The sequence below is a fragment of the Epinephelus lanceolatus genome, chromosome 24 (assembly GCF_041903045.1).
Source record: "Epinephelus lanceolatus isolate andai-2023 chromosome 24, ASM4190304v1, whole genome shotgun sequence".
In the NCBI taxonomy this organism is placed as follows: Eukaryota; Metazoa; Chordata; class Actinopteri; order Perciformes; family Serranidae; genus Epinephelus; species Epinephelus lanceolatus.
The window spans coordinates 18,137,497-18,163,767 of NC_135757.1; the positions used below are offsets into that span (position 1 = coordinate 18,137,497).

At 42.3% G+C, this 26,271-nt stretch overlaps 1 protein-coding gene across 20 annotated transcripts in view; it reads left to right on the forward strand.

Moving 5' to 3' along the window:
• Window positions 1–494: 494 nt before the first annotated feature.
• tns1a (tensin 1a) overlaps window positions 495–26,271 on the forward strand; it is a 114,705-nt gene continuing 88,928 nt past the window's right edge. For 17 of the 20 annotated variants that reach the window (XM_078165668.1, XM_033616165.2, XM_033616161.2 and 14 more), the window contains exon 1: window positions 495–1,376. In XM_078165668.1, coding sequence (XP_078021794.1) covers window positions 1,281–1,376 — 96 coding nt within the window. In that variant the 5' untranslated portion in view covers window positions 495–1,280. Of the gene's footprint in view, window positions 1,377–1,648; window positions 1,718–10,966; window positions 11,063–26,271 lie in introns of those variants that run through there. The other 3 variants (XM_033616160.2, XM_033616170.2, XM_078165669.1) reach the window with 2 other exon arrangements.

Genomic DNA, 26,271 nt, shown 5'->3' on the forward strand with positions numbered 1-26,271 from the left:
GTGCCTGCCTTGTATCCACCTTACACCGTGACGGCTGCTGCGTGTCCGTTTTGTGTGTGTACATTGCGCATGCTGCTGTGTGTGTATTCTCTGCTCAATATTCTCAAACACATTCTCCCCTCCTGCCTCTCCTGCGACTCGCCTTCGCCTTCCCTTTTATCATTCTTCTCCCTCTCCTGATCCGTCCATCCTTCATTCACTCTTTCTGCCCATTCTGTTGCTCCTCCACCTTCTCCCAGTGATCACTACTTGATGCGCACTTTCCCTCATACGCACGTCGCTGTCTTCTCCTCGGCGACACTGGCTTCAAGTCTGAAATACAAACACTGAATGAATACACTCAATCTGTCATTCTCAGCAGAAACCCCTTCTGTTTTCCATCTTTTTTTCCCTCGCTCTTCTAACCGTTATGTTCCCAGTCATTTCCTCTTTTCTGCCCCCCCCCCCCCCCCCCCCCACTCTTTTGCTCCCCTCCTCCCGCGCTGGCTGAGTAAGTGCTGCAGCATCAGTGCATGTGTGTATGTGTGAGAGAGCAGCACAGTGAGAGAGACGAGTGTGTGTAAGGAGTGTGTGAGCGCGAAGCACCGGGGATCCTGAGCCTGGAGGGGAGCCGTGTGACAAGAGGGGGGCTCTTCTGCCTGTGGATGTATGTGCCAGGACAGCGTTGTCTTTCTTTCTTTCTTTCTTTCTTTTTTCTTCACCGTACATGTGCGTGAATGTGTGTGTGAGAGACAGGGAGTGTGGGCATGCCAGTGTGCGTGTGTGTAACAGTGTCGTCGATCAGCGACGGGCTCTTCGCATTATGCAGCCGACGGTGCTCATCACACTTTGAGGACTGACTCATCTAGACTGGGCTGTGGAGACAGAAGAGACGAAACAGAGAGAGAAAAAGACAGATGGATGGAGAGACAGGAAGACAGTTTTAGGCTCTTGATGCTTTGGGTCCCTCTAGACTGTCCAAAGGTCTAGTCCATTTGTGGGACGCCAGTAGCTTCACACCAGCCCCCCTTATTCCCCCTCAAATTGGAATTGCAGACACATAGCCAGACAGGTAGCCAAAATCGCAAAAAAAAAAAAAAAAGAAAAAATCTAAAAGGAAAATAAATCCCCAGTCGTTGTGTGACTTGAAGGAAGGTTTTCAATTCTGTTCCACGGAGTAGGACAAGAGGGTCTCCGGTGTCTGCAAGGTCTTTTTTCGCTTGACGGGGGGTTGCAGGATCCTATCCCGGCGCCAAGGGGGGAGATAAGAGGCTGGCAGACGAGACGGGACAGACACAGGCATGGCTCGCCTCAACTGGTGCCTGGCTGCCGTCATCAGCTGGGGCAAGTTCCTCTTCTCCTGCTTCTTTCCTCTGCGGGGGGCCAAGCGAGACAAGGTAAGACTTTGCGGAGGGGGTGGGGGGGGAGTGGGAAAGGGTTGCTGGGAATGGGAGAGGGATTCAGTGGACTTAGAGGACGAGTTCTGCACATCTTTCATGTCTCACTTCAACCCACGCGGGTGACTTTTTTCTGCAATAAATGCCAAAAGAAATATCTGGAATTTTCATCCTGCATGAATATACATCGGAATGGGCCTCAATCATACCGCTCATCCATTACATGCAGCTGGTTTTACCTAAACCACCAAATGACGTAGCTGTGAAAAGGAGCTTGGCGACTGGTCATGGACCATGGGCTTTGGAAGACTGGTTGGTGTCCCTCTAAGTGCAGATTCAAGGTCAGTGTTACATCTCCAAGTGGTCTCCAGGCAGCTGCTCCAGATAAAGATGGTGGGGAACCATGGGGATCAGATTTTGGATAGTGCCAGGCACTTGCAGCAACCACCTGGAACAAATGCTCCTGATACATAGGGTCACCTTGCTTTCGGAACTGCAGAATTCTAATGCACCATTACTGGGGGTTTGTGTATTCCCATATTCATCTCCTGCCATTGCACATCATGCTGTATTTGCTCGTTGTTGATGAGTCTTTCATCCCTGCGCCATGTTCCGATGGTCGATGGCACATGTGCATGAGCAAGAAAGGCCAAACGGAGTTCATTGAATGGTATCAGCAGAACGCACACTCTGTTTCTTTGTCCCCGGAGCCAATGTTATTAGCAAAACCTGGAGCACAATCTTTTTTCTTTTTTTTTTTTTCGCTCTTTCCTAGCAGATAATCAATCATGTGTAACAACTAAATGGCACTATTTCCTCTGACACACACTTACACATGCACTTACACACATGCGAGGACACCAGAAACAGTGCCTGAGGTGATGCTCTGATGAATGGTGGTGGGTGGGATCATTTTTGGAGGTGATTTTTTTTCCTCGTGTCTTTTTTTTCCAACACCATGAGCATCTCTAGAGCAAATAGAGACCTTTTTTTTTATAGCAGATGTCCTAAGGCAGGAAACACTGGCCAAATCAGCTTAATGCAGTGCACCCTCAGCAGTTTTTTTAAAATAATCTGCCTTGATTATCAGAAGGTAAAGACACCTTTTCGGACTTTCATCTACCCTCATATTGTTCATTATCATCCTTATGGTTGGCAACATATAAAGCTCCGATCTTGAATATGGATATCAGTCGACAGGTCTGAAACTTAAGTGTTGCAGTGCTGTAACTCTCCCTTGACTGCGAGCTCTCTTGCGTATAGAGAACCGTTTGTTATAAAGTCTGGCGATGATGGGATTTTGCTTGTGGTGACGCCGTAGCGTGCACTGCTGCAGCCGCCCGTCTCTCCAAGCCCCAACACCCTCCCACCAGCACCAACACCAGCAGCAACCCCCCCGCCCCATTGCCGCAGCTCCTTATCTCTACACCCGCGCTCAATCCCACCACACTCCCCTTGTCACACTCCCTCATATGTGTGTGTGAATGTGTGTGGAGCTTTTTAGTGCCTGTGCAGAGACACACACACTCATTATGTTTCTCCTCGACCCTATGCAATGAATCCTCAACCCATTATGTTCATTCAGGCACAGCTTTTGCTCAACCTGGCCTCTCAGCATTGACATTTTTACGTCAATCCTGAAAGATGATTTCCTTTTGTTTGCATTTTTCTCACTTTCAGAAACACTCCCATATTAATCGGTCAATGTAAATGAAGGTACTTGCACCATTTTTTTAACTGAGCCCAGCCTTATTATTATAGAGAGGGGTAGCTCAGGCACATTTTCAACTCTTGTACCTACACTGTAAAATGGGACTTGTCACCAGGGATGTACCCTTGTTAAGGTATGTAGGCACAGTCTACATTTGTACCTTTGTTCCCATTGGAGTAGATTTCAGGGGGTGTGCAGGGGACACACCCCCCTCAATAGAACATGTTCATTTGTCCCTCCCACTAAAAACATGAGCAAAGCACTTTTATTTTGACAAAATTTAAGACATTTCCATCATATATTGATGCAGAAAAAGCACAAATTGGTGCACAACACTCAAAATTTCCTGGGAGAGGACCCCAAACCCCCTCGTTTCTTATGTGGCCCCCCCAATCATGAATGTAACCTACACCTTTTGCTGTTTCTTATACCATGATAGGAATATTCATGTACCCACCATAATAAAAATGCTATTCTCTCACTCTAAAATTTCAGTTTTGTCTATTTGAGTCTTATTTTATAAGGATATTTCAGTGATTATGCATGTAGGCATTGTTAGATTTAAAAAAAAATGCAACCAATGCAGTGTATATATGACTTCTAGCTGAAGCTATGTTGCGAACTTCTCCCTGGTTAGGGTTATGAGGAATAAAACATACAATACACCATGTCACGTAGTTTATGTAAAGTTACTCTGGTTAGGTTTAGGCAAGTAATATTATGTAGGTTAGGTTTAAGAAGAGAGACTTGGTTGGTCATCTTTAGGGTTAGGAAAATAAAGTTCCTTAGGTTAGGTTTAGGGAAAGGATGGCGATGACGCACCTTAGAATAACTCAAAGTTGATTTGGTTTCACACAGGCCCAAACACCAGTCTGCTAGCCAAAAGTCCTGTGTTTTGTGACCCATCCACCACCCCATTGTGCCTCCTTTTGCAGACTGCTCCCTTCTTAGCAAAGAGAAGTAGAAATTCTAGAAAATTCTTGAAAAAAGTTAGTTTCTATGGGAAAAGGTTGATATATTCCAACGTATGAATGCACACATAATGGTGAATAACGTTAACGTTCCAATTCCCTTACTGGCTCAAAGTTAAGTAGGTTATATACGAGTTGTTTTGCACTACTTTTTGCATTACTTTATGTAGATATATGCATCAACAGGGCACGTGAACAGCACATTGTCTTAGTAGGCAAGTTTCAGATGTTTTCAGAGTTTCAGTGTCAGATGTCAGAGGCATGGACAGGTGCACCAAGTAGCTCGAGGTTTGGTGCCTTGCTCAGGGGTACCTCTGCAGTGCCCAGGAGGCAAACCGGCACCACTCCACCACTCACTTGCTCAGGTCCGAATCAGTGACTAATTTTGTTATAAAGTTGGTTAATGGCCTTGAGTTGGCTTGTGTTCTTACAGCCGCATTTACAAGTGGACCAAATGAAATGCCTTGGGCGAAAAAGCTCACAATGTCCAGTGCGGGAAAATCCACAAAGTAAACAAACAGAGTAGACAGAGTGCAGAGTACACTTGCAAGATAAATGCAACACTTTCTAATGTCATAATTGAGGGACAACTACGTGGGTTGATTTTAGCACTGTTCATCGTGTACTACAAACCATACAGTTTGAAAACGAGGCGCAGCTCCAACTAGAAAACAATGTTTTGATGCGTTGGATGTGCTGAATGAGCATATCGAAGTCGGAACACGTTCCGTGCGATTGCTGTGTTCACACCTCCCCAAACGAAACGCACTTAGGGGGCAAATGAACTTGAGTTCAACTGAAATGAACCAAACAAGACAGGTGTGAAAGCACCCTTAATTTCTTTTCTACCCATATGACCAACTTGCATATTGACAAATGCAACATGAGATGTTGCTGTTCAAGTTCTCATCACTTGTTTATCCAGTTATTGCAACAGTTGGCTGATCACCATTATATTTTATGAGTGGCCAGTAGGGCTGCGCCTCAACCACTGTGGCAAGTGTTTAAAAAATGACCTGGATGTAGTGGTATAGTGGACTATGTATTTCAGTGGGTTTTCGGCTGATAGGTGGGTAGACTGTAAACAACCAGAAAAAGAGGAGGGTAAACCCTGTATACCTACATATACCCTCCACAACACCACTGCCTGGATGTTAGCTGGAAGCAAGCTTTTCAGTGGCCTCAACTTGTTTGATAGGACAGATAAATAAACAAGGATTTTGCCTCACACCAGGACTTTTTGCAGTGTACATGACAGCCGTTCAGTCTGTCGCTCCAGCTGCAGCACTCGAGCTCACGTGACTGACTGGGAGGTGAAAGTGGAGAGGTAAGGCTCTGTGTCTTCCCTCTGAGGACCGCTGTGAGGTGTTCAGTTTCCATGGCAACGCGGCTCACACAATCCCCCCCCCCCACACACACACGATAGGGCCAGGTTACAACAGGAGATAGGCTTGGAGTACTGTTGGCGTGTCTGTGAATGTGCGCTGGGTTTTGTAAGAAGGAGATGGGGAAACAGAGAGGGAGGTGGAGGGCTGATGTGTAAAGGTTTTCTCCATGTGTGTTACTATGGTGACACTACTGTGGTACTATGGAAGGGTAACTCTCTCCTCTTCCCTCCTCTCCTGAATTTCCTCTCATCCTTGCACCCTCTTTCCTCTTCTTTCCTTTACTTTTCCTGTTTCTTTTCTTTCATTTAATTGAATCCTCTCTTCTTTTCCTCATGTCTCCTCTCATATCCTTTCCTTTCCTCTCCTCTTCCTCTCTCCCATTCCTTTTCTTTTATTTCATTGAATCCTCTCTCCTTTCCTCATGTCTCCTTGTGTCTCTTCATTCACTGCTTTCTTGTTTTTTTTGTTTCCCCTCTTTTCTTCTTTTTTAAAATCTAGTTTCCTCTCTTGTCTCCTTTCATCCCTTCATCTGTCCTCTCTACTCCCTGTATCTCCTTCCCTTTCCTCACCTTCGTTTTTCTTTTTGTTCCTTTTCATGAATTTCCTCTTGTGTACTCTCATCCCCTCTTCTCTTTCCTTTTTTATCCTCTTTTTCTTTTTTAATCCATTCTCCTCTCCTCTTGTCTCCTTGTGCCTCCTGCCCTTTCCTCTCCTCCTTTTTTATTTCTGTTCCTTTCCTTTTATTTCACTTAGTGTCCCCTCGTGTCCTTTATCTCCTGTCCACTTTTTAAGTCTCCTTTCCTCTCCTCTTGTCTCCCTTTTCTCCTCTTGTCTCACCTCTTCTTGTTGTGTCTCCTGCCATGTCCTCTCTCTTTCTTTTTCTTCCTGTTCTTTCCTTTCATTTCACCTCATTTCCTCATGTTGTCATTTTATCTCCTTTCTCTTATTTCCTTGTGTCCTCCCTCCCTTTTCCTTTATGTGATTTTATCTCCTATGTTCTTTCCTACATGTTCCTTTTTGTTTCTTTTTGTCTATTTTATCTAATTTCCTTGCCTTGACTTCTTTCCTCCTGTCTCCTCTCCTCTCATGTCCACTCCTTGTGTCTCCTGCCCTTTCCTCTCCTTCCTTTCTCTTTCTGTTGCTTTCTTTTCATATCACTTAATTTCCTCTCCTGTCATTTCATCTCCTCGCTTCTCATCTCCTTGCGTCTTTCATTTCTTTTCTATCTGTTTCTTTTCTATGTGATTTCATCTCTTGCGTCCTATATCCTCTCCTATATGATCCTTTTTGTTCCTTCTATTTAATCTAACTCCCTCACCTTGCCTTCTTTCCTCCTGTCTCCTCCTTTCACCCTTTGTTTCCTCTCCTCTCCTATCATCTGCTCTCCTCTCCTTCTGTATTTTGTGTTTACTTGCCTCCCTATTCATTTAACTAATGTCCCAGAGGGCAGTAAATTCACATCAGGCAGTACTGCAGACAGCCAAAAGAGAAGAGGGTGATGGGAAACCTGTCTGCTGAATGGCTCCTTATTTTCTCCCTCTAGATTGCCTCTCCAGCATATGCATGAAAACCTCATTCATTGCTCGCTGTATTTATCACACGCTCCCAACTTACCTTCCACGCTGAGTAATGTCGTCCAACTGTGGCGAGCAGTGTGCAGGTACCGCGCCCATAGAGAATTGCAGACTCCCTGCCCTGAATGGCTCGCTGTATTCCGGGGCCCGGCGTTCAGCATGATGGATGCTTTGTTATTTTAGCATTAAAGCTTTAATGTGATGGATTCTCCAGCGACAGAAGAGGAGACTGCAGAGTCAATGTGGAATCTTTTTTTCCTCTCTCTGTCTTCCCCCTTCATCGCAGTTTTTGTTTGAGTGGTATATCTAGTACAACCAAAATATTTAAACATCTGGGGTGTGTTTGTGTTGGTGGAGCCGGTGATCAAATATCACTCTCTGTGCACTTGTCACTGTATGTACATGTATATCAGAGTCCTCCCATCCTTTAAATAGGCAGAGCTGCTAACATCATTAGAGAGTTTTACTGTCCCATGATGGGTTAAATTCGCTTTTCCACAAGTGCAATTCAGTGGGAAATAAAGTGTATGTGTAAGTGTGTGTGTGCTTGTGCCTGCCTGCCTGTGTGTTTTCAGTGAGTTCCGGCATGTTGCATCGGGAATAAGGGAATACGAACCTGACCTCACTGTGCAAAAATGCTGTACTGAGAAAATACACCACTCCCAATAGCAGGCCCAAAATCAATGCTTTTTGCAGGTAGTAAAGTATCACTTAAATGGCTATTCTGGCTGCATCCAGACAGAAAAAACAACAACATGAGATGCATGCATGAGCTATATATGTGCATTTATAAAAGCATACTGTTACCCATCTGCAGAGACTGTCTGAGAATTGGTTGGAGGCCACTAGAGGCTGCTAGCAACCCAGTTTAGACCAGTTGGCTGCAGGGAGAAAGTGGCTGTCATGTAGAAAACACATGCACCGATTCCATTCAAAAAAACAGTTCAGGAGTTAACATGACTACTTTAGCACAACCAGTAGCATCCCCCCCTAATGTGTCCACACTGCGGTCTTTGCTGACATTATGTTAATAGAGTGCGCACAGAGGGAGACACGCACACACACACACACACCAACACACACACACACAGATTATGTGTCAGGTTAGTCTATGGATTGAGGTAACTGTTACAGTGGAAGTGATGGAGTGCAGCAAGGATCAATAGAGGGTGTTTTCTCAAAATGAATTGGCTCTTAGCCCTTTATGGATCTGACTGTGGAGTGATGTAATGTGCCCGCACTGCTGATATAATGTTGATTCAGTGCTGTGTGTTATATAGATGTACACATGCAAGGAGCAATCTCTCACACGTGTGCTCGGGAATGTTTGCATACATGCATGTGGAATGTTTTGCATACATACATACAGAGGATGTGGGAGGATATAAACACACATATAGGGGTATACGGAGGGAGTTTATGAAAAAGGATCATGAATTTGTAAGAGGTTTTTTGAAAAATCATTATATGATGCAACTTTAAGATGTAATCATCTTTATAATGCTACACAGTACAGTATCTCGTCTTGGGCTTGGAGACTGCAAATATTTTACAGAAAATCTGAGTTACAAACTGGGCTATGGAGTTTGAAAGACGTGATACATGCCACATTTGTTCATTTTATACATATCATATCAAAGTTTCTGAAGTGATGTAGTTCATATTACATATATGTGAATTTCTCATCAGGTGAGACCTGAGCTAGATTGCTGCCAAGTAGCAGACCACTGTTCCAAACCAACAAAAGCAGGTATTTTTAACGCAAGGGTAAAAACAGGTATTTTTTTAACGAGAGTCTGGGTCATTGCCACTTGTGTTTGTAGTGGCAAAAGTGAGTTTTTTCTAATGTAGTTTCAGGACAGTTCCAGTCATGTTTGCAGTGACAAAAGCAGGTATTTTTTAGCACGAGCTCAGGACATTTCCAGCTGTGTTTGTTGCGGCCACACAGGTACTTTTTAACGTGAGTTTGGGACATTTCCACTTGTGTTTGTAGTGGCAAAAGTGAGTTTTTTTGAACAAGGTTTAGGGACATTTTCAGCTGTGTTTCTAGCGCCTAAAGTGGGTATTTTTGAACAAGGGTTAGGGACATTTCCAGCCGTGTTTGTAGTAACAAAAGCGGGTATTTTTTAACATGAGCTCAGGACATTTCCAGCTGTGTTTGTTGCGGGCAAACAAATATTTTTTAATGAGAGTTTGGGACATTTCCACTTGTGTTTGGAGTGGCAACAGCAAGTATTTTTTAACAAGGGTTAGGGACATTTTCAGCTGTGTTTCTAGCGCCTAAAGTGGGTATTTTTGAACAAGGGTTAGGGACATTTCCAGCCGTGTTTGTAGTAACAAAAGCGGGTATTTTTTAACACGAGCTCAGGACATTTCCAGCTGTGTTTGTTGTAGCCAAACAGGTATTTTTTGTTAATTAGAGTTTGGGACATTTCCACTTGTGTTTGTAGTGGCAACAGCGAGTATTTTGTAACAAGAATTCCGGACATTTCCAGCCATGTCTGTGGTGACAGAAGCGGGTATTTTTAACAAGAGTTTGGGACACTTCCACTTGTGTCTATAGTGACAAAAGTGAATATTTTTTAATGCTGATTCAGGACAGTTTCAGTCATGTTTGTAGTGACAAAAGCAAGTATTTTTTAACAAGAGTTAGGGACATTTCCAACCATGTTTCTAGTGACCAAAGTGGGTATTTTCTAACAAGGGTTAGGGCCATGTTTTAGCCATGTTTCTAGTGACGGAAGTGGGTATTTTTCAACAAATGTTCATTACATAAACAGCCATGTTTGTAGTGACTGAAGTGGGTATTATTTCAACAAGGGTTAGGGGCATTGCCAGCCATGTTAACCACAGCGGCTCATGAAAAAAAGTTGCATTATCTGAAGTGTAGGATCCAGTGTTTTTGGACCTTTACTCATACTACTGACTAAAAGTCCAGATGCGTCTGGCAGTTTTGGCCTTCCTTTTTAATGTGTGCCTTGCAAGTTTTCTCATTTAAGGAAGTGTAATTTTGAATTGCTGGAGTATCCCATTAAGTGTTCCTCCTGACTTGTCCGAGGAATAAGAGTCAATTTTCTTGCAAAACATAAAGGATGTCACTGCTTCCACTGCAAGGCACACACTGCCATGTGGTCATTATTGTGTGCATATGTGCACATGGCCTCTCTTTGAGTGTGTGCATGAGACTGCATGTGCAACTGCAATATCTGCACATCACAGTGATGAGCTCAGCTGTATTTTCTAAGTTTGTGTTAGTTTAGTTTACCTGTTAGGACAGTGATTGTTTGCAGTCTGTGTGGCCACTGTGCTGCGTCACAGCAGCTGTCGAGTCCTGCAGATATTTTGAAGGAAGAGTGGAGATCTGGAAACAGGAAGGGGCTGGTGATGAAAAATTGAAGTGACATTAGCACAGACATGAGCGAGCATGCTTGCAGAGGAGAGGTGGAGGGAAAGAGAGGCGAGGTATGCAATGCAAGGAAGCCAAGGGGGTGGACGGTGGTCAATGAATAGAGTGTTAGTGTGTATGTGAGGGGTAAAGAGTAGAGAAGGGAAAGGAGGGGCTAACAAGGATCATTTGAGGAGAGGGGAGTTTTGGGAGGGAGAAAAATAAAGGGCCGAGACTCACCTCCCCCCTTTCTTCTACGGAATAAAGTTACCACACTTCAAGAGGGACAGAGAGGAGGGCAGGAGTGAGTGAGTGAACAAGAGAGACAGAGAAGGACCAGGAGTGGAAGAGTTAGAGCAAGCAAGCGAGAGAGGGAGGGAACTCAGATGCGGGAGACTGACTAAGGCCATCAGAGAGAGAGAGAAAACCAGAGCAGCATTCCCTTCCCCACCCTGTGTGCACCTCGCATGTCTGGCATGGATCTGTGTCGCCAAAGCCTGCGTGGAACCGGCGGGAATTTCTGGGAATACCGTGGATTCCTACCGTGAGCCCCGGGGAGCCCTTTTTTTTTTCAGGATGCCCTCCGTCTCTCTGTCTCTGCCCTCGGCTCTGGCAGGGAGGGCCAGGACCTGGGTTTGCCTCTCCTGCATGTTTTGGGTAAGAAATGGCAGACGGGGATGTAGGCAGGTCCCAGCGAGCAGCTAAAGGTCATCATGGAAACAGATGTAGGTTTTCAGAAAGGGTTGTGTTTTGGAGACAGATCTTTCTCAAATCAAAAGAGGTGTGAGACGAGTTACCGGTGTATTTAACTCCATGGTGTTGTCAAGTGGGTGGGTATGTTTATGTGTGAGGTGTGAAAAGGTGAGCAGCTCATGATGAGTGGTTCCTTCCAACAACACAGCAGCACCACTGTTGCTTCTGACTCTTTTATGTGTTTGTTGTTGGCTGAAATTTTGAAAATAAGTGTTTTTTGGAAGGAAGTCTTGTCCAAGATGAGCCAAGTTTACTCAGGTCTAATCCCACTCTAACCAAGCCTTGAGATTCTCCACAAACACCCTTCATCCTTTGGTCTCTAGAGGTCAAGTCCAGATCTGTCGTACATGAGAGCATGGCCGGCAAATCTACAGTAGTCGATTCTGTTTCGTGATCCTCGCAGGACTAATCTACTTGACTGCTCTGTGGCGACTCGCATCGGTGCGTTCTTGCGTAGAGTCCACGCGGCCTCGGCACTAGAGCTATTTCTGGTTTCTCCTGTATAATTTAATCTGTTGCTGCTTGCTTCTCCTGCTATCTGGGACTGACTGAGTGTGTCAGGAACCGGGGGCTTTCCACGCAGCATCTTGGTTTAAAAAAAAAAAAAGAGAGAGAGAGAGAGAGAGAGAGAAAAGTCAAGCATGCCAACACACCTCTGGACATGTGCGAGGATGTGCGTTGACTTGGAAGCATGTGAATATGGACATGCAATCGTTTTCTTGCAGAGGAACATAAATTCAGTGTTTAAGCTTGCACTGTCTTTCTTCCTACACATGTGAAATGAAAACTCTGCCTTTTAAGATGCTCTCCAGCCACATAATCATAAACTGTGGGCTTTTGTATGTTAACATATTGCAGCATCACACATTACCTACCTTTTAATGCTCCTAGCTGCAGTGCAACACCATCTTTATTGGCAAAGTAGGTGGATGTATTGCTTTTTTTGTTGTATAATGTATACACAGTGTGTACTGATCGCACCCAAGTGTTAAATGAGGCATCTGCCCTACTTTTCTGTAGCATGCAGTGGAGGAGAGGGCCATTTAGATGCAAGGGGAAAGAGGCAGGGTGGAGGAAAAGCTCCCACGCAGTTCATATGCAAAGTGAGACATTGAGTTGTCCAGATGCGAGGCTATCCAATCCGACATTATCGCCCTTCAAATCGACAACAAAAAAGAGATGAACATTGAGGAGGGGGAAAAGAGTGAGGGCTGCAAGGTGTGACATCAGCGGGGAGAGGAAGAGGAGGAGAGGGCTGAGTGACATGCGAAAAGCGGGCTCTAAGAAAGCTCCTCAAATACATGCTATTAATAATTTATCACCCCACACAGAGAGAGAGAATATTCGATTTGACGTGCTGACAGAAACAGCCACAAATGCAGGCTAGTTTTTACAGCACTGGCCAAATACTTCAGTGAGCTCATTACTGCTCTACAATATGCTAAGCAGCTCCACTATGAATAACAACAACCGTTATTTGACACAGCACTGGCAATATGATTTTTTAACATATTTGCTAAGGAATTTCCTGCCGGTGTTTACCTGAGTGAAGTCAGGGTGCTCCGTTAACACTTGGGATTAAGTTTAAGGTACTCTGCAGTGTCTGAAGTTAAACTCCACACCTCAGATGTTTTCTGATGCCAGCTTCTCTCTATTTCATTTTTCCACCTCTCCTTACTGTAAAATAGCGATGCAAGCATGAAAAGGAGCAAGGAACTTTGTGCAATCATTTTGAATCTGTCAAATCATGCATTTCTGTATAAAGGTATTTTGAAAAAAGTTACTCAGCAAGTTAAAGACACAAGTTGTCATTTTTGGACCGTATAGATAGTATTTGTGGATCTTTTAACATGCGTTGATGATGCAAACCTTTACCCCTAAAGGGATATGAGGTACTTATCCATCGTTATTGTATTACATACAATAGATGGTGGTCAGATGGTGGGTTTGGAGAAGCAGGATGGAGTACTACCACGAAAGCTAAGCAATGTACTGCTGTGGAAGGGCAGGAAATGTATTTTAGCCACCTAAGAAATCAATATTGCCTCAAGTATATGCTATATTTAGCATATTTTTACTGCTTTACCTTGCCATCAGACAGCGCTTTCTAATGGGGAACTGAGGCTGGTATAACTCTCTCCTCAAAGCCATCAGACTCCTTTGTCAATAAAACTGTAATTCTACCTCAATGAACATTGGAAATTACTGGTCTGCTACTGGTTTAGTTTATTTAACACCAGATTCACTCAATAACACAAACAAATTAACTGAACGAGGCAGCGGTAGACCAGCAGCTCCTGTGTTCAGCGAGGTAAAATTACTGTTTTTGTCAATGGAGTCTGGCTTTGAAGAGAGCAACGATAAGTTTGGGTTGTAGTTCAGTTCCCCATAAAAGGGTTGCCTGAAGGCAAGGTAAAGCAGTGGTACTATTGTAAATATAGCATACACTTAAACTGATATTGATTTTGTTAAAGGTGAACTCCACTGATTTCGTGACCATTAGTTAACTTGTCTTGGGTCGTCACACTCAGTCTGTGTGTGTCTAGCTCTGGAGGAAGCTTGAGAATAGGAAGTCTGTGAAATTATCCCCGAGTGATGTCATCGGGGTTATCCCAACTTGGGCCTGGAGATGTTAACACATAGTCAGAACAAGTTACGTTTTTAAACAGTACCCAGTCCTCAATATGAAGGGTGAGGAGTTTGAAAGATGTGGGTATTCAAAGTCAGGGAAGGTCTAATGAAACTTGCTTTTAAGTTGCATTATGAGACGTGTTTTTTAAGTTTGACTTGGTCTAAAAGTCAGGATATCTCCGCCTCTGATGCTTTAATTTTGATAACATATAAATCCTTAAAGAAAAGGCTATGTGACCATGTATCTATAAAATAAGCACTCCTCGTTCCTATTGTTGGTTGTCTGGCTCATGAGTTCTTAGCTATCTTGTCATTTATGTGACACTATGACTGCTCACATTAATTACATTTAATCATCAACATAGAAATGACTTTCATGCATCTGCCATGATCTCCTGGCTGCTCAAAAACAACTTCACTTTTATTCTGTGCTGTAGTCCAGAACAAGACAGCTGAAACACTGTAAGTCAAGATGTATGGTAGATCCATCATGTCTTCAGTCGTCTAACAGAGTCCCTTATTGACTGAACAGAATCCCCCGAGAGCTCTGAAAATCAATCAGGCTTTGATTGGACTGTTACTGCCTGCCACGCCTCTGTGTGTGTCACCTCTGTATGACTGTGTCTGCATGTGTGTGGCCTGGTGTGTGTTAGGAATGTCATTTCCCTCTGCTAATAGGAGCCTATCTGCTCACCCTGCCTGGTGATTAGCTTGCACTGAGTGAGGGGAATCTTGAGTAATGAATCTGTCTCAGCGGCTCTACTGTATGTGCGTCCTGGCGGCTAATTCCCTACAGCATCACAGCAACAGCATCATCCTCATCAGTTTACTATGAAAGGACAAGGATTACATATTGGGGAGGGAATCATATTTAAACACAACCTAATTTGACTATTTAAATAATTTGATTTTAAACTTTTCAGTAGCCTATGCAATTTTTTTTTTTAATCTACAGAATTTATTCTGAAAATGTTTTTTTTTTTTTTTCACAATGAAGTATTGGAGTGTTTTGGGTTTTTTTTTTTTGCAAAAACTATTTACTAAAAAAGAAAAGCAAGTATAAAATCAAATAAGAGACAGAAATATTTTAACTTTAACAACCAATGAATACTTGATATTGAAATGCAGCCACTGAATTCATAGTACTGAAAAAATTTACTTAAAAAAACATGTATTAGAATTTATTTGTTTTGAAATTAGTCATTTTTAATTAAAATTTAAAAAATTCTTGATTTGTTATATCAAAAGCTGAAAAAAAAAAGCATGAAAAGCATGAAGCATGAAGCATCAAGTTTGAGAATATCTAAAAATATATTTTTTGACTTTATTTTTTGGTTCTGTATTTACCCAATTTGTGCAACCTGATCATTTTTTTTTTATTTTCATTATTTTTATTTTTTGCTGAAAGTTAAATCTTTGGATCGGAATTTGACCCCTTGAGTCTCAACTAGCCTACCTGAATCTATCTTTATTGATATTCTAAAAGTTGAATTTTTGGATCTGAATTTGTGAAATTTTGTACGCAATATATTCAAATTCAACTTTTGAAATTGCAAATCAAGAAAAGTCCATTTTTAATTTCAAAGAGGTAAATTAAGAATATATGAATTCAGATACCTGTTTTTTAATATTATAGTATTCAGTGGCTGATAAAATTGGAAAACGTATGTCTCTTATTTGTTTCCATAGCATGGCTTATTTTATTTATTTATTTCAATTTAATTTAAATTTTTTATTTTTTATTTTATTATTTTTTATTTTATTATTTTGGTCCCCCGATGTCCCCTTTTTTTATTTATAGATCATGATATTATTATTATTTTCTATGGAGCCCCTAAAGTCCCAAAAGATGATTTGTTTTTTTTTTTGTGCAAAAAAAAAAGTGTGCACAAGTTAATTATCTTGCACACAAATTAAAAAAAATATATCAGCTTTTGTATTTTATTTATTTATTTATTTTTTTTTTTTGTATTTTCCTTTAATGAGCAGTGAGCCAAATTTCTCTTGCAGTAAAAGTGACAGATTTAAAACATTAGAGAAAATACATTTGCTTTATAAACCCCAATTATTGAGCTCTTTTTGAAGCACTGGCCAATAGAAAGGGTCATGTACTCTCATGTGGCTTCATTAGCGACTGTTGTTGTTGAGATTGTGACCATCTGTGGTTGATGTCCAAACTCCATTGCACTGTTTTTCTAAATTATCCTGTTTTTGGGGTTCTTTGAAAATATACATGTGTATTTGTCCATAATTTAATAATAACACTGATGATATTTGTGGTTTTGATGATGATGCCCACCTCCAAACAACATGAAACTGCACTCAGACCTACTTTTGGTCAACAGCCTCCGAAGGGACCTCATGTGCTGTTCAGCTGCCACACAGGCTGACTGTCCACAGCCAGACATCCCTCCTAACTCTCACTGGAGCTCCCTCCATGCTCTGGTTTGCTGCATGTGTGTATATACATGCATGGCATGTGGTACTGTATCTCTGCGAGTCAGACTGTCCTCAGAGAGTGTAGCCATCACTCTGGCTAAACAATGCTCTGTGTATCTGTGACCAGGTGATTTATATGCGATGTGACCGGGCGCCTCCCTCCAGGCCCCCAGGCCACCGCCAGCCAGCCCTCGACCCAGCTTTAGCACACTTCCCCCAGGCGTTGTGCACCACTCTGCCCCCACATCTCATATCCGAGTCTGGATCTCTGCCAGCAAGGTTTAGATGCAGGCTGGGATGCTGTAGATCTGTCTATAGACGACTCAAAGAAAAAGAGAAGTTTACCATCATGGACGACAAAGAAAACCAGCAAATATTCACATTTAAAGGGAAAGTTCACCCCAAAAATCAAAAGTAAATATTCCTCCTTTTACCTGTAGTGCATTTTATCAGTCTAGATTGTTTTGGTGTGAGTTGCCGAGTGTTGGAGATATCGGCCGCAAAGATGTCTGCCTTCTCTCCAGTATAATGGAACTAGATGGCACTCGGCTTGTGGTGTTCAAAGCACCAAACAACTACATTTGAAAAGCAAACAAACCAGCTGTATGAGAAGGATGCTGCAGCTTGAAGGAATAAGAGTGACAATCAACACAACCACACACCTGCACACACTAAGTTGTGCCATGCATCAACATGTAACACCAGGGAACATAGACATGCCTACAACCCACTTTTATGTTTTTGTGTTCTTGTCCTGCGTGTTTAATTTTCCCTGAGATAAACTCAAAGAGACGAGAGCTCATTAGCAAACATGGCGTTCTAAGTTCATTAGCAGCTGGCTAATGATCATAAGCAGCCTAGACTTCATGATCACAGCTCATTGATCTTTGTGTCTCTCTGTCGGCACCTGGTATCGATCATATTGCACGCTCACGCAAACAGTATAGCAGCCGTGCCCTCACGTACACACATGAATGTATGTAGGTTTATTTGATGCATCTATATAGCATCACGCACACATAAGAAAGGAGGTAGTCATCGCCACACGCACAGTTTCTCAGCTTCTAGGAGGGATCTACTACAATCTGGCAACTGGCCCACAGTGTCAGTCCACTGGGATCAGCTGTGTTCAGCTCCATAAATAAAACATCCTGAGCTCATATCTATGTTCTTGCCCACTGATCTATACTCCCATGAAGTATGGATGTACGCAAGGGGAGAAATGTGTCGTATCAGTGCCTTAAAACTGTAAAAATTCTGATTGATGTGATACATTTGTTTGTGATCCCAAAAGGGGGTTCCCTGGAGTCCAGATGTATCCACTTCAACCAAAAAACATACACTGACAGGCTGCTTTATTCTTATTATGTGTCACCATTTTAAAGGGACAGTTCACCCTCAAATCAAAAATACATATTTTTCCTCTTACCTGTAGCGCTATTTATCAGTCTACATTGTTCTGTCGTGAGCTGCCAAGTTATGGAAATATCGACCATAGAGATGTCTGCCTTCTCTCCAGTATTATGGAACTAGATGGCACTCAGCTTGTGGTGCTTAAGGGGCCAAAAGAAAAACAAAAAAACATATCACTGTGCAGAAGGAAACATTCATAAATAGCACAACAGGAAAAAGGAAAAATATATAGCATATTTTTGATTTTAGGGTGAACTGTCCCTTTAAAGAAAGCTTTCCACACTATGGATTATACAGTAACAGCCTGCTCGACATGCTTTATGGGTACTTCTGTGCTGCCAATCACTGATGTGCCCATAATCAAGAAGGCCCCTCTGGGGTTATAACCAGAATAATGACTATCCTGATAAGAGATTTCACTCTCCCATCTGTTATTTTCCCATCTACTGTAAAAATGTTCACTAATGGAGGGGCATGGAACAACACCTCAGCCTACATGGCTTTAAGTTTTTAATTTAAGGGTCCTTGCCATGGAGGATTTTAGGAACCCCTTATTTTTGTGCTGAGCAAAGCTGGTGGGAAAAACATGACTTGGCAGTGCAGTTCGGTCTAAATCGTCCTGTGGACTGATCTTAGCCGCCGTGCTAATTCGAGCCATCTGTGTGTTGAGATCACAGATTCAGAGTGAGTTCAAGAGTGGAGGCTGCCAATGAGAGCAGAGTTTACAGCGAGGTGACGCAGAGTCTCACAAAGTTTCATTAAAATGTGGAAGAAGTCTGATGATTTTTGTCATTAAAGGGGCCCTCCACCGATTCCACACATAAACATCAGTTTACTACTTAGATTGCAGCTCAGGTGGTGATAAAAGTTGTATAATGGTCTGATAAAAAAAAGCCTTGATGATGTCGTAGTTATGTCGTCTCAGCTCAATTTAGGGAACTACAAATTGATATCAGAAAAGCTGCCTTACAAACCAGTGTGTGGAGTTTGAAAGATATGATTGTTTACCAGGCAGGGAGGCAATCACGAATGTCATTTATACCACCAAACACAGGTTGAATAAATGTCCATTTCTTTATCTTTCATCTAAACTGAATACACAGCTTACAGCATGTTGCACACTGTCCTGCACCACTGCACCCTTCCGTGGTGAAACACCTGATGGCAACAATGTTGTCCCTAGCATTACACACTACAGCTTCTAATGCTGATAAAGCACCAGCCAGCGTGCACCCATGGTAAATACGATTCATGTCAGCTGAGTGAAATGACATATTTGGCTCTTACAATGTGAAATACAAGGGGCCTGTCCTTGTAGTCCAGTGCTTTACTGACTCCGTAAACTTTAGAGCTGCATTTCAAAGCATTACCCATTTAGAGGTTTTAATGTTTTGCCATGTAAATGTCAGCCGGCTAGCCACGTTAACATGTGGAAACATTGTGCCCACTGCCCACCATCTGGTCTAACGTGAGCCTTGGCCACTCTGCACTGAGCACCACCTGGGCCAGGTGGAAGCTGGCTAGCTGTGCCACTCATTGGTGATTATGACTCGTAACACCATCCCGTTGGTGGGACGTAGCTGCGGAAACATGGTAGCCACCCTCCGGTCATATTTTCCAAGTGAGTAAGCGTTTCATTTTTGACCCAAAAACTAAGTTTTGCTGGTTGCATCGTGTCGTTAAACACCACTACATCTCTTACACCATTTTTTATTTCTTCACAGTAATTAGCAGCTAGTTATTAAAATGGACAGGCAGAGGGCACTTTGTTGGGCACAGGGAAACTGAGATCTGTGTGGGTACATGAGACCTTAAAAAAGAGGGTCATCCCAGGGAGTACCACCAGTCCACCAGGTCCAGGAGCTTTGCCTCAGTGATGACCATTTCCAGGCATATTTGAGGATAACACAAGGGCAGTTTGACAACCTGCTGTCTATCGTCGGACCGTATAGCTCTGGGTATCCAGCAACCGCTACTACCAAATTCTCCTCATTTGCGTACCAACCGCCAACTTGTTGGCGTGACCGGCACAGAAGGCCCACCTCTTAAATCATCCGATCGGACCATGGAAAAAAAGATGATAAAAAAAGAGATGACGTGGGGTGCTTTTACGCTGTGAGTTGAATTTTTTTCAACTCGAGGACTTCAGAGCAGTCCAGCAAAAAGTCAATGCAAAAATCATGAGCAAAAAGCTTCTTCATTCTCATTAAAAACATTACAATAAGGCACCTCCAGCTGCTTTCTGTGTGATCTGGGCCTTATGCATTAACTACGATAGCACCACTGGCTGTGCTGACACTGCTAACAGTGCTAACATAGTTAATAATGCTAAATGATGCAGCCTGGGGGGGTGCTAAAGGGTGGGCACTATTTTTAATGAGTGGCGCTTCTAGCTGGTTCCCACCAGATACGGTTGGTATGCAATGCAGTAAACTGAAGATTTTTTCTTTTTCTTTTGCATGATTGTGCTGTAGGATATTTTGAGGAATGAAAAGATGCTGAGTTGCATTATGGGAAGCGTAGGATCCAGTTTACACATAATACAAGCTAAGATTCAGGATGCCTCAGTCCTCTTGCTTTGATTTTGATGACACTTTAAAATCTGCCTCTTGAGAGTCGCCCAACTTTGTGGAAATGCAATACAATTGCTGTGTGAGTGCTCAGACACACATTTTCAAATAAACTGAAACATTATGAGGCCTGTACTCTCCTATGTTTCAGTGTCCAGCTGCTTGTCTCTTCCTTTTTTGTGAATGCATGAATAAAATGACATGAAGTGTGACATCCCTCAGTTTTCTGATCATATATCATACCATCTAAGTTTCTTCACCTTAAAAGCAGTTGGAAGTCCACCATAGTTTTCATGTGTTTATGAAACCTGCTTTCTATAATAGGAAACATGTAAACGCTGACACACTCATACATACAGATATGACAAATATCATCCTGGTTCTCATTTTCCTTCTTGTTGTGTTTCTCATTCTCATTTGCGCTCACTCTCTGCCTCACAAAGGTGCCCATTGTTCCTGACAGAATTTCAATTTGGTGGAAATTGAAAGCAGGTGTGGCTCTGCTTTTTCATCTCAGGGGGGTGCAGGACTTCTCCTCCCCCCTTGGCCTGTTGGTTTCTGTGGGGCCTGTTCCTCATGCTTGACTTCATTGAGTCATGTCGTCTGACATTTTGGCTGGTTTTGGCGCTCTTTGTCTTTTCATTTTTTTTTTGTCTGGGTGACTCATTCGCTCCCTCTGTTCACCTCGTCCATCAACCAGGTAGTCACTCATTTAGAAAACAATTCCCCTCGCTCACTCACTTTCTTTCTCACATCATATATATCTTTCAGTGGACAGCCTTCAGAGGAAAGAGGACTTATTTACTGCAGCCTCTGGGTCTCCTATGCTGTCAGTTTCACCCCCAAATAGTCTTTTAAGGAGGATGTACAGAGCTCCGATCCTAACTTGATTATCAGGATGGGTTTTTCGAAAAGAGAGCCACATGTTTTTGTGCCCCAGAGAAAAACGTGTTCTAATCTTTCTGCTAGATATACATAAAAACAGCAAAATGAAAGTCAAAAATGCCTTCAACTTCTGGTTTTAGTCTCCAAAGGGCTGTATTTATTTCACTGTTATTCCTTGTAGATGGTTATTGCACATTGGGGGACACTCTGACTGAGTGATTATTGTACTACAGGGTTTGTGTCAAATTACATCATTATGCAAAATGATACCGTACATCTTTATTCCAACATGCCCTTCTTTGTGTGTTTAAACCAGAAAAACTTTCCTCTTACTGAACTATAAATAGAACCACATGTCTAGTTCCACGTTAGAGGACACATGTTGGCCATACATGTGGGAATGAAGCTGGACGTGGGGAAGTTTGTGTTGATGTGTGTAAGAGAGTGTGAGTGTCTGAGCCTTAGTTGCAGATGCAGCAGCTCAAAATGCACCTGGCACATACAGGAAGTCCAAACAGCAAACATTTACCAGTATACTGAGACTCTCCTGTCTTAACAGAGTGCGCATGAATATGTGGCTTTATGGGTCTGATACATAAGAATGAAAGGATGAGAGTTGAGGGATGACAAGTGAGGAATGGAGAGATGAGGGTTGAGGGATGGAGGGATGAAGGGATGAAAGATTGAGGGTTGAGGGATAAAGGGATGAAGGCTGAGTCTCTGGGTCACGGGCGAGTGTGATGACAGATGTGTTGGTCAAAGAGAGAGGAATGGATAAGGTGTGCTTAAATACTTTTGGGCGGAAATGGGATGTATTCGAGGTCTTTGTTCCCAAACCTAATTTTATAAAACTACATTTGACAGATTTTTTGGCCACATGGCAGCAGCACTATCAAGCTAAGTTAACACAACAGTGCCATATCATCGCCTGACGCAACAAACTTGTTAGCAAACAGTTGCCCTTCCCACCCTGAAGATAAGTCATGGAGCAATGTTAGCATTCATTTTGAGTCATTTTTGTTACAACTTCACACTACTTTTATCTCTAGTTTTGGTCTCCTCCAATTTGTCAGGGAAATATAAGTGAAATGCTCCACCATGTTCACCAGCTAGTTGCTAACTTTGTCTTTGTCATTTGGTGCCTCATCAAAGCGACCGACTCCTGTCACATGAGTCACTGCTAATATTAAAATATTTATTATAGCCTCTTGAAGTAATTCAAATTGAGCAGTTTTTAGATGACAGTTAGCTAAAAAGATATAATCTAAAAATGGTATCACCAATCTAGTCTCTCATATGGTTTTTAAAGGAACCACATTGAACTTTGCATTTTATGTTGATTTAGCAGCCCCTTTGGACAAAAGCAGAAGTGTTTCCATGAGCACCACTGTCTTGTGTTGTAAAGATCTTGAGCAAGCTTGCATGTGCATTTGCTTTATAGTATAGTTTCTTTTAGCTTTTCTTTTTTCTTCAGTCAGTTCTTTTTTTTTTTTCTTTTTGCCATCTCAGCCATACCCAAAAAATATACTGCCCAGGCCCCAGAAGAAAATGCTGACATTGTATGTTTCAGGAAACCACAATTATTTTACATCTGTAAGTTTCATGTGTATCATACCAATGTTTATAAAGTGACTGTCAAGTGATTTAAAAAAAAAAATCTAATTAATTACATGCTCTATGAATAATTAATCTAAATTAATCCCATAAATCAATTTCCACAGTGAAAGTATTTAGAACATTTTAATTCAAATGAATTTTGTCAGATGTATCACTGTAAAGCTGCTGGAATTTGGACAAAATTGTCCCCCTTGTCTTCTACCACCAAAACTGGACTGCAGTCCATTGCAATCCATTTTGCAAGGGAGTTAGGTAGACTCATTTTTTGTCTGAAGGCCTGGTTGAGTGTGACTGCTAGCACTAGCATCAGAGGCCATGCTTGCTCGGACCTCTGGGTTTGTTGAGGTGATATTTCAGGCTTGCAATACTTTAATGGTACAAAAATTCCTTTCTGCATAAATTGCAGAGAACAGTGCTCCTATCAGCAGTTTCATCTGCACGTTTTTTAAATGTAAATGTTCCATTCACGGGGTCAAGCAGCATTGTCTGCCTCCATTATGTGACCAAAACAAACTCTGGTCTTCAGTTACGCATCGGGTGAAAGGGCACCACAGAAGGCAATTAATCAGCATTATTTTTTTTAACTTGTTATTTTTTCTGTGATTAATTAATCAAAATTAACAGGTTTTTTTGACAGCCCTAAAAGTGACATAGTATATTACATCACTTTGTCATGTGGAGGAGGAGAGGATGGTAGATGGCAAGACATCCCGCCATCTTCAAACTTACAAACGATGAAACCAGTTGACCTCTATTGAGTTATTGTTGTGCTTCTGGCAGCTTTTATGCCACAAAATGTGGGTGGGGTTTTTTTTCCACCAGGGATAGTGGCACAAAAAGCAGCTGTTGACCTGGGTACAGGCTTTAAGAATAACTATACAGATAAGGCCAATCTTCTTGCCGATCGTCTCAATTTCTTATGTAGGTCGAATAGATTGATTAGTATTGAACTGAGACTGTTTCATAACCACTTAAAAAGTCCTTGTAGCTGCTTTAAGTGGGGAGTCAATGACATTCCCAACATTTGTCAAAGTGGCTACCATGGGGACAAAACTATAAAGCAATTGAAGTCATCAGCACTCATAAATGGGTATATGATACTTTGATGATGCGTGGCAGAAGAAGTGATATTTCCCATAAATGCTGTTCATCCTCATCTCTTCTGTCTTCTACAGTATGTTCATAGATAACATATTTATTGGTTTATACTGTATACTGTCTAAGCAAATAACTGGAGTTCATGTATATGTCTTTAGTTGAACATGTATGACTGAAAACATGCATGTTTTTTGATTAGTTATATATGCCAGGATTAATTTGTGCACATGCGTCGTCCCTGTGCAGAAATAAAGAGCAGTGCCTTTGAGAGAGTCGTCCCCCCTCCCCCCTGCTCCCACTTTGTGGCTCTAAGTGGGGTCGCAGTCGAGGTAGCGTAGTGATGCTTTTCATTAGCTAAGTGCAACTGGGGGAGAGGAGCACAGGGCCTTGATTTACTGGGCCTGTTGTCTATAAGCCTGGACGCACACACACTCACAGAATCACCTACTCTCCTTTTCCTCCATCCTTTGCTTCTACTCTATCCCTTTACCCCCCTTTTCTCTCCATCTACATCTATTCCCTTCCCGTCTCTTTCTCTTTTTCTTTCTATCCCTCTGCATAACTCTCCTTCCATTTTCTCTCCCTGGCCTCTCCCAGGAGTCTCCTCTTAACACGACGCAGAGGACAGGGCTTGTGATTTGTCTGTGTTGACTTGTCTTATGGATGGCTGCTGGCACAGCTCCCATTACAGATCCACACCCCGTCTGATTTTGGCAGCTGGAATGGTGATATCTAAAAAAAAAATATCTTGGATGAACGTCTGTGAAGGTTTCAGCATGACAGTTGTTTGGTTTTGTAGAGTTTGGCGACGCCCTTGGAGATAAATGGCTATTAGGTATCTGAACTCTGTGTCATCTCTGGCTGACCATGTTTCAGAGGTGGGACCAAGTCACAAGTAAGTCTAGAGTGTTTGCAGTAAGGTCCCAAGTAAAGACAGACAAGTCCCAAGTCCTAAACTTTAAGTTTTGAGTCCTAAAAAAGTCATAATGTGCACAGAGTAATAATACATTAAAAATTATAAAAATTTAAGTTTGCACTTGAAAATTGTTGCATCTCCGTCCGTAATTTATGTCTTGCACATGTTGCATATTGTCTTATCATTAGTTTTTTTCGAACTGGCGATCAGTAACGCAATGTGAAGTCTTCATGGTTCTCTCCTGAACTTGACTGCATGCTGTCAGATTGGTTCTGACAAAGTGGATCATCTAGGAAATTAAGTGTTGATTTGCTGTAAATTAATGTAAATGTAAATTAATTGAAGTGTTTTCAAGCCAAAAGGTTCAAGTCCAAATGAAGTCACAAGTGACTGGTGTAAAAGTCCCAGTCGAGTTACACGTCTTTCTTGATTTTGTCTAGTCAAGTCTAAATGTCATCAAATTTCAGTCTAATCAAAATTCAGTCTCAAGTCCAAGTCATGTGACTCGAGTCCACAACTCTGCCATACAATATTGATTATTTTTTAAAAAACAGCACAGCTTGCATCTTTTTTCTTTCTTCAGTCAGGACCACTTTAGTCAGAGAAAACTTTATTTCCATTTGCAGTATTATATTTGGTGGTATGGCTCTGTTCTGGGGCCTCTCTGCCTTTTCAAGGCCTATGCAGAAATCCTCTTCCACACACCTACGTGGAAAGCCTAAGGCGGAGAGAGCACACCTCTCTGCCCTTCCATGTGCCAACGAGGAGAGCCTGATGCAGAGGGCACAAACCTCCCTGCCCTCCCATGCGCTTACATGGAAAGCCTAAGGCAGAGAGAACAGAACAGAACAGAGCCAGCATCAATGACAAACAGAAATGACATTGATAAGTCCAACACAACATGAAAAGGAGGAGCTGGGGTGGAGGCAGGTTGCAAAGCAGCTTGCAGAGGAAGCACCAACAGTAGGCAGGCCAGAGCAGTTTAAATAGGGCGCCCTGAATGACATTTGTCAATTGTTTGCATAGTAAGGTATCATGTGATCTATTAGCTGACTCCCTTCCATCAATCAGTCGCTCCATCAGTTGATCAGGCTGTCTGAGATCAGCTGATGTAGCTGGGACGTGAGCTGAGCTTAAAATTGTTTTGTTTGTTGGTTGCCAACTTTACCAGCACTGTTGAAGAAGTTAAAGACTGCGTTATCTTGAGTGTTATTTTCTTGGCACAACTTTTTCTTGATATGATCATCGGGAAGCAACTCGCTCCGCACCGGATAATAAAATCTGTCATGGATGGTTAAGAAACTGATGGCGTTCATTAGTGAATTGGCTCTCTGATTAGATGCCTAATTGTGAGCTTTACTAACATCTTAAATACCTGAAAGGAAGTTTTAAAAAGTGAGACCCAGTGTGTGTGTGAGCCCATGAATCTCTGAGGGTCATTTCCACTGCGGACAGCCCAAACTGAGTATGATCCCTGTTTTTCTCTTTGTTGATTGCTCTCCATTTAAGCTGCTGAGGCCCTTTTCCCTCTTTCTCTGAAAAAA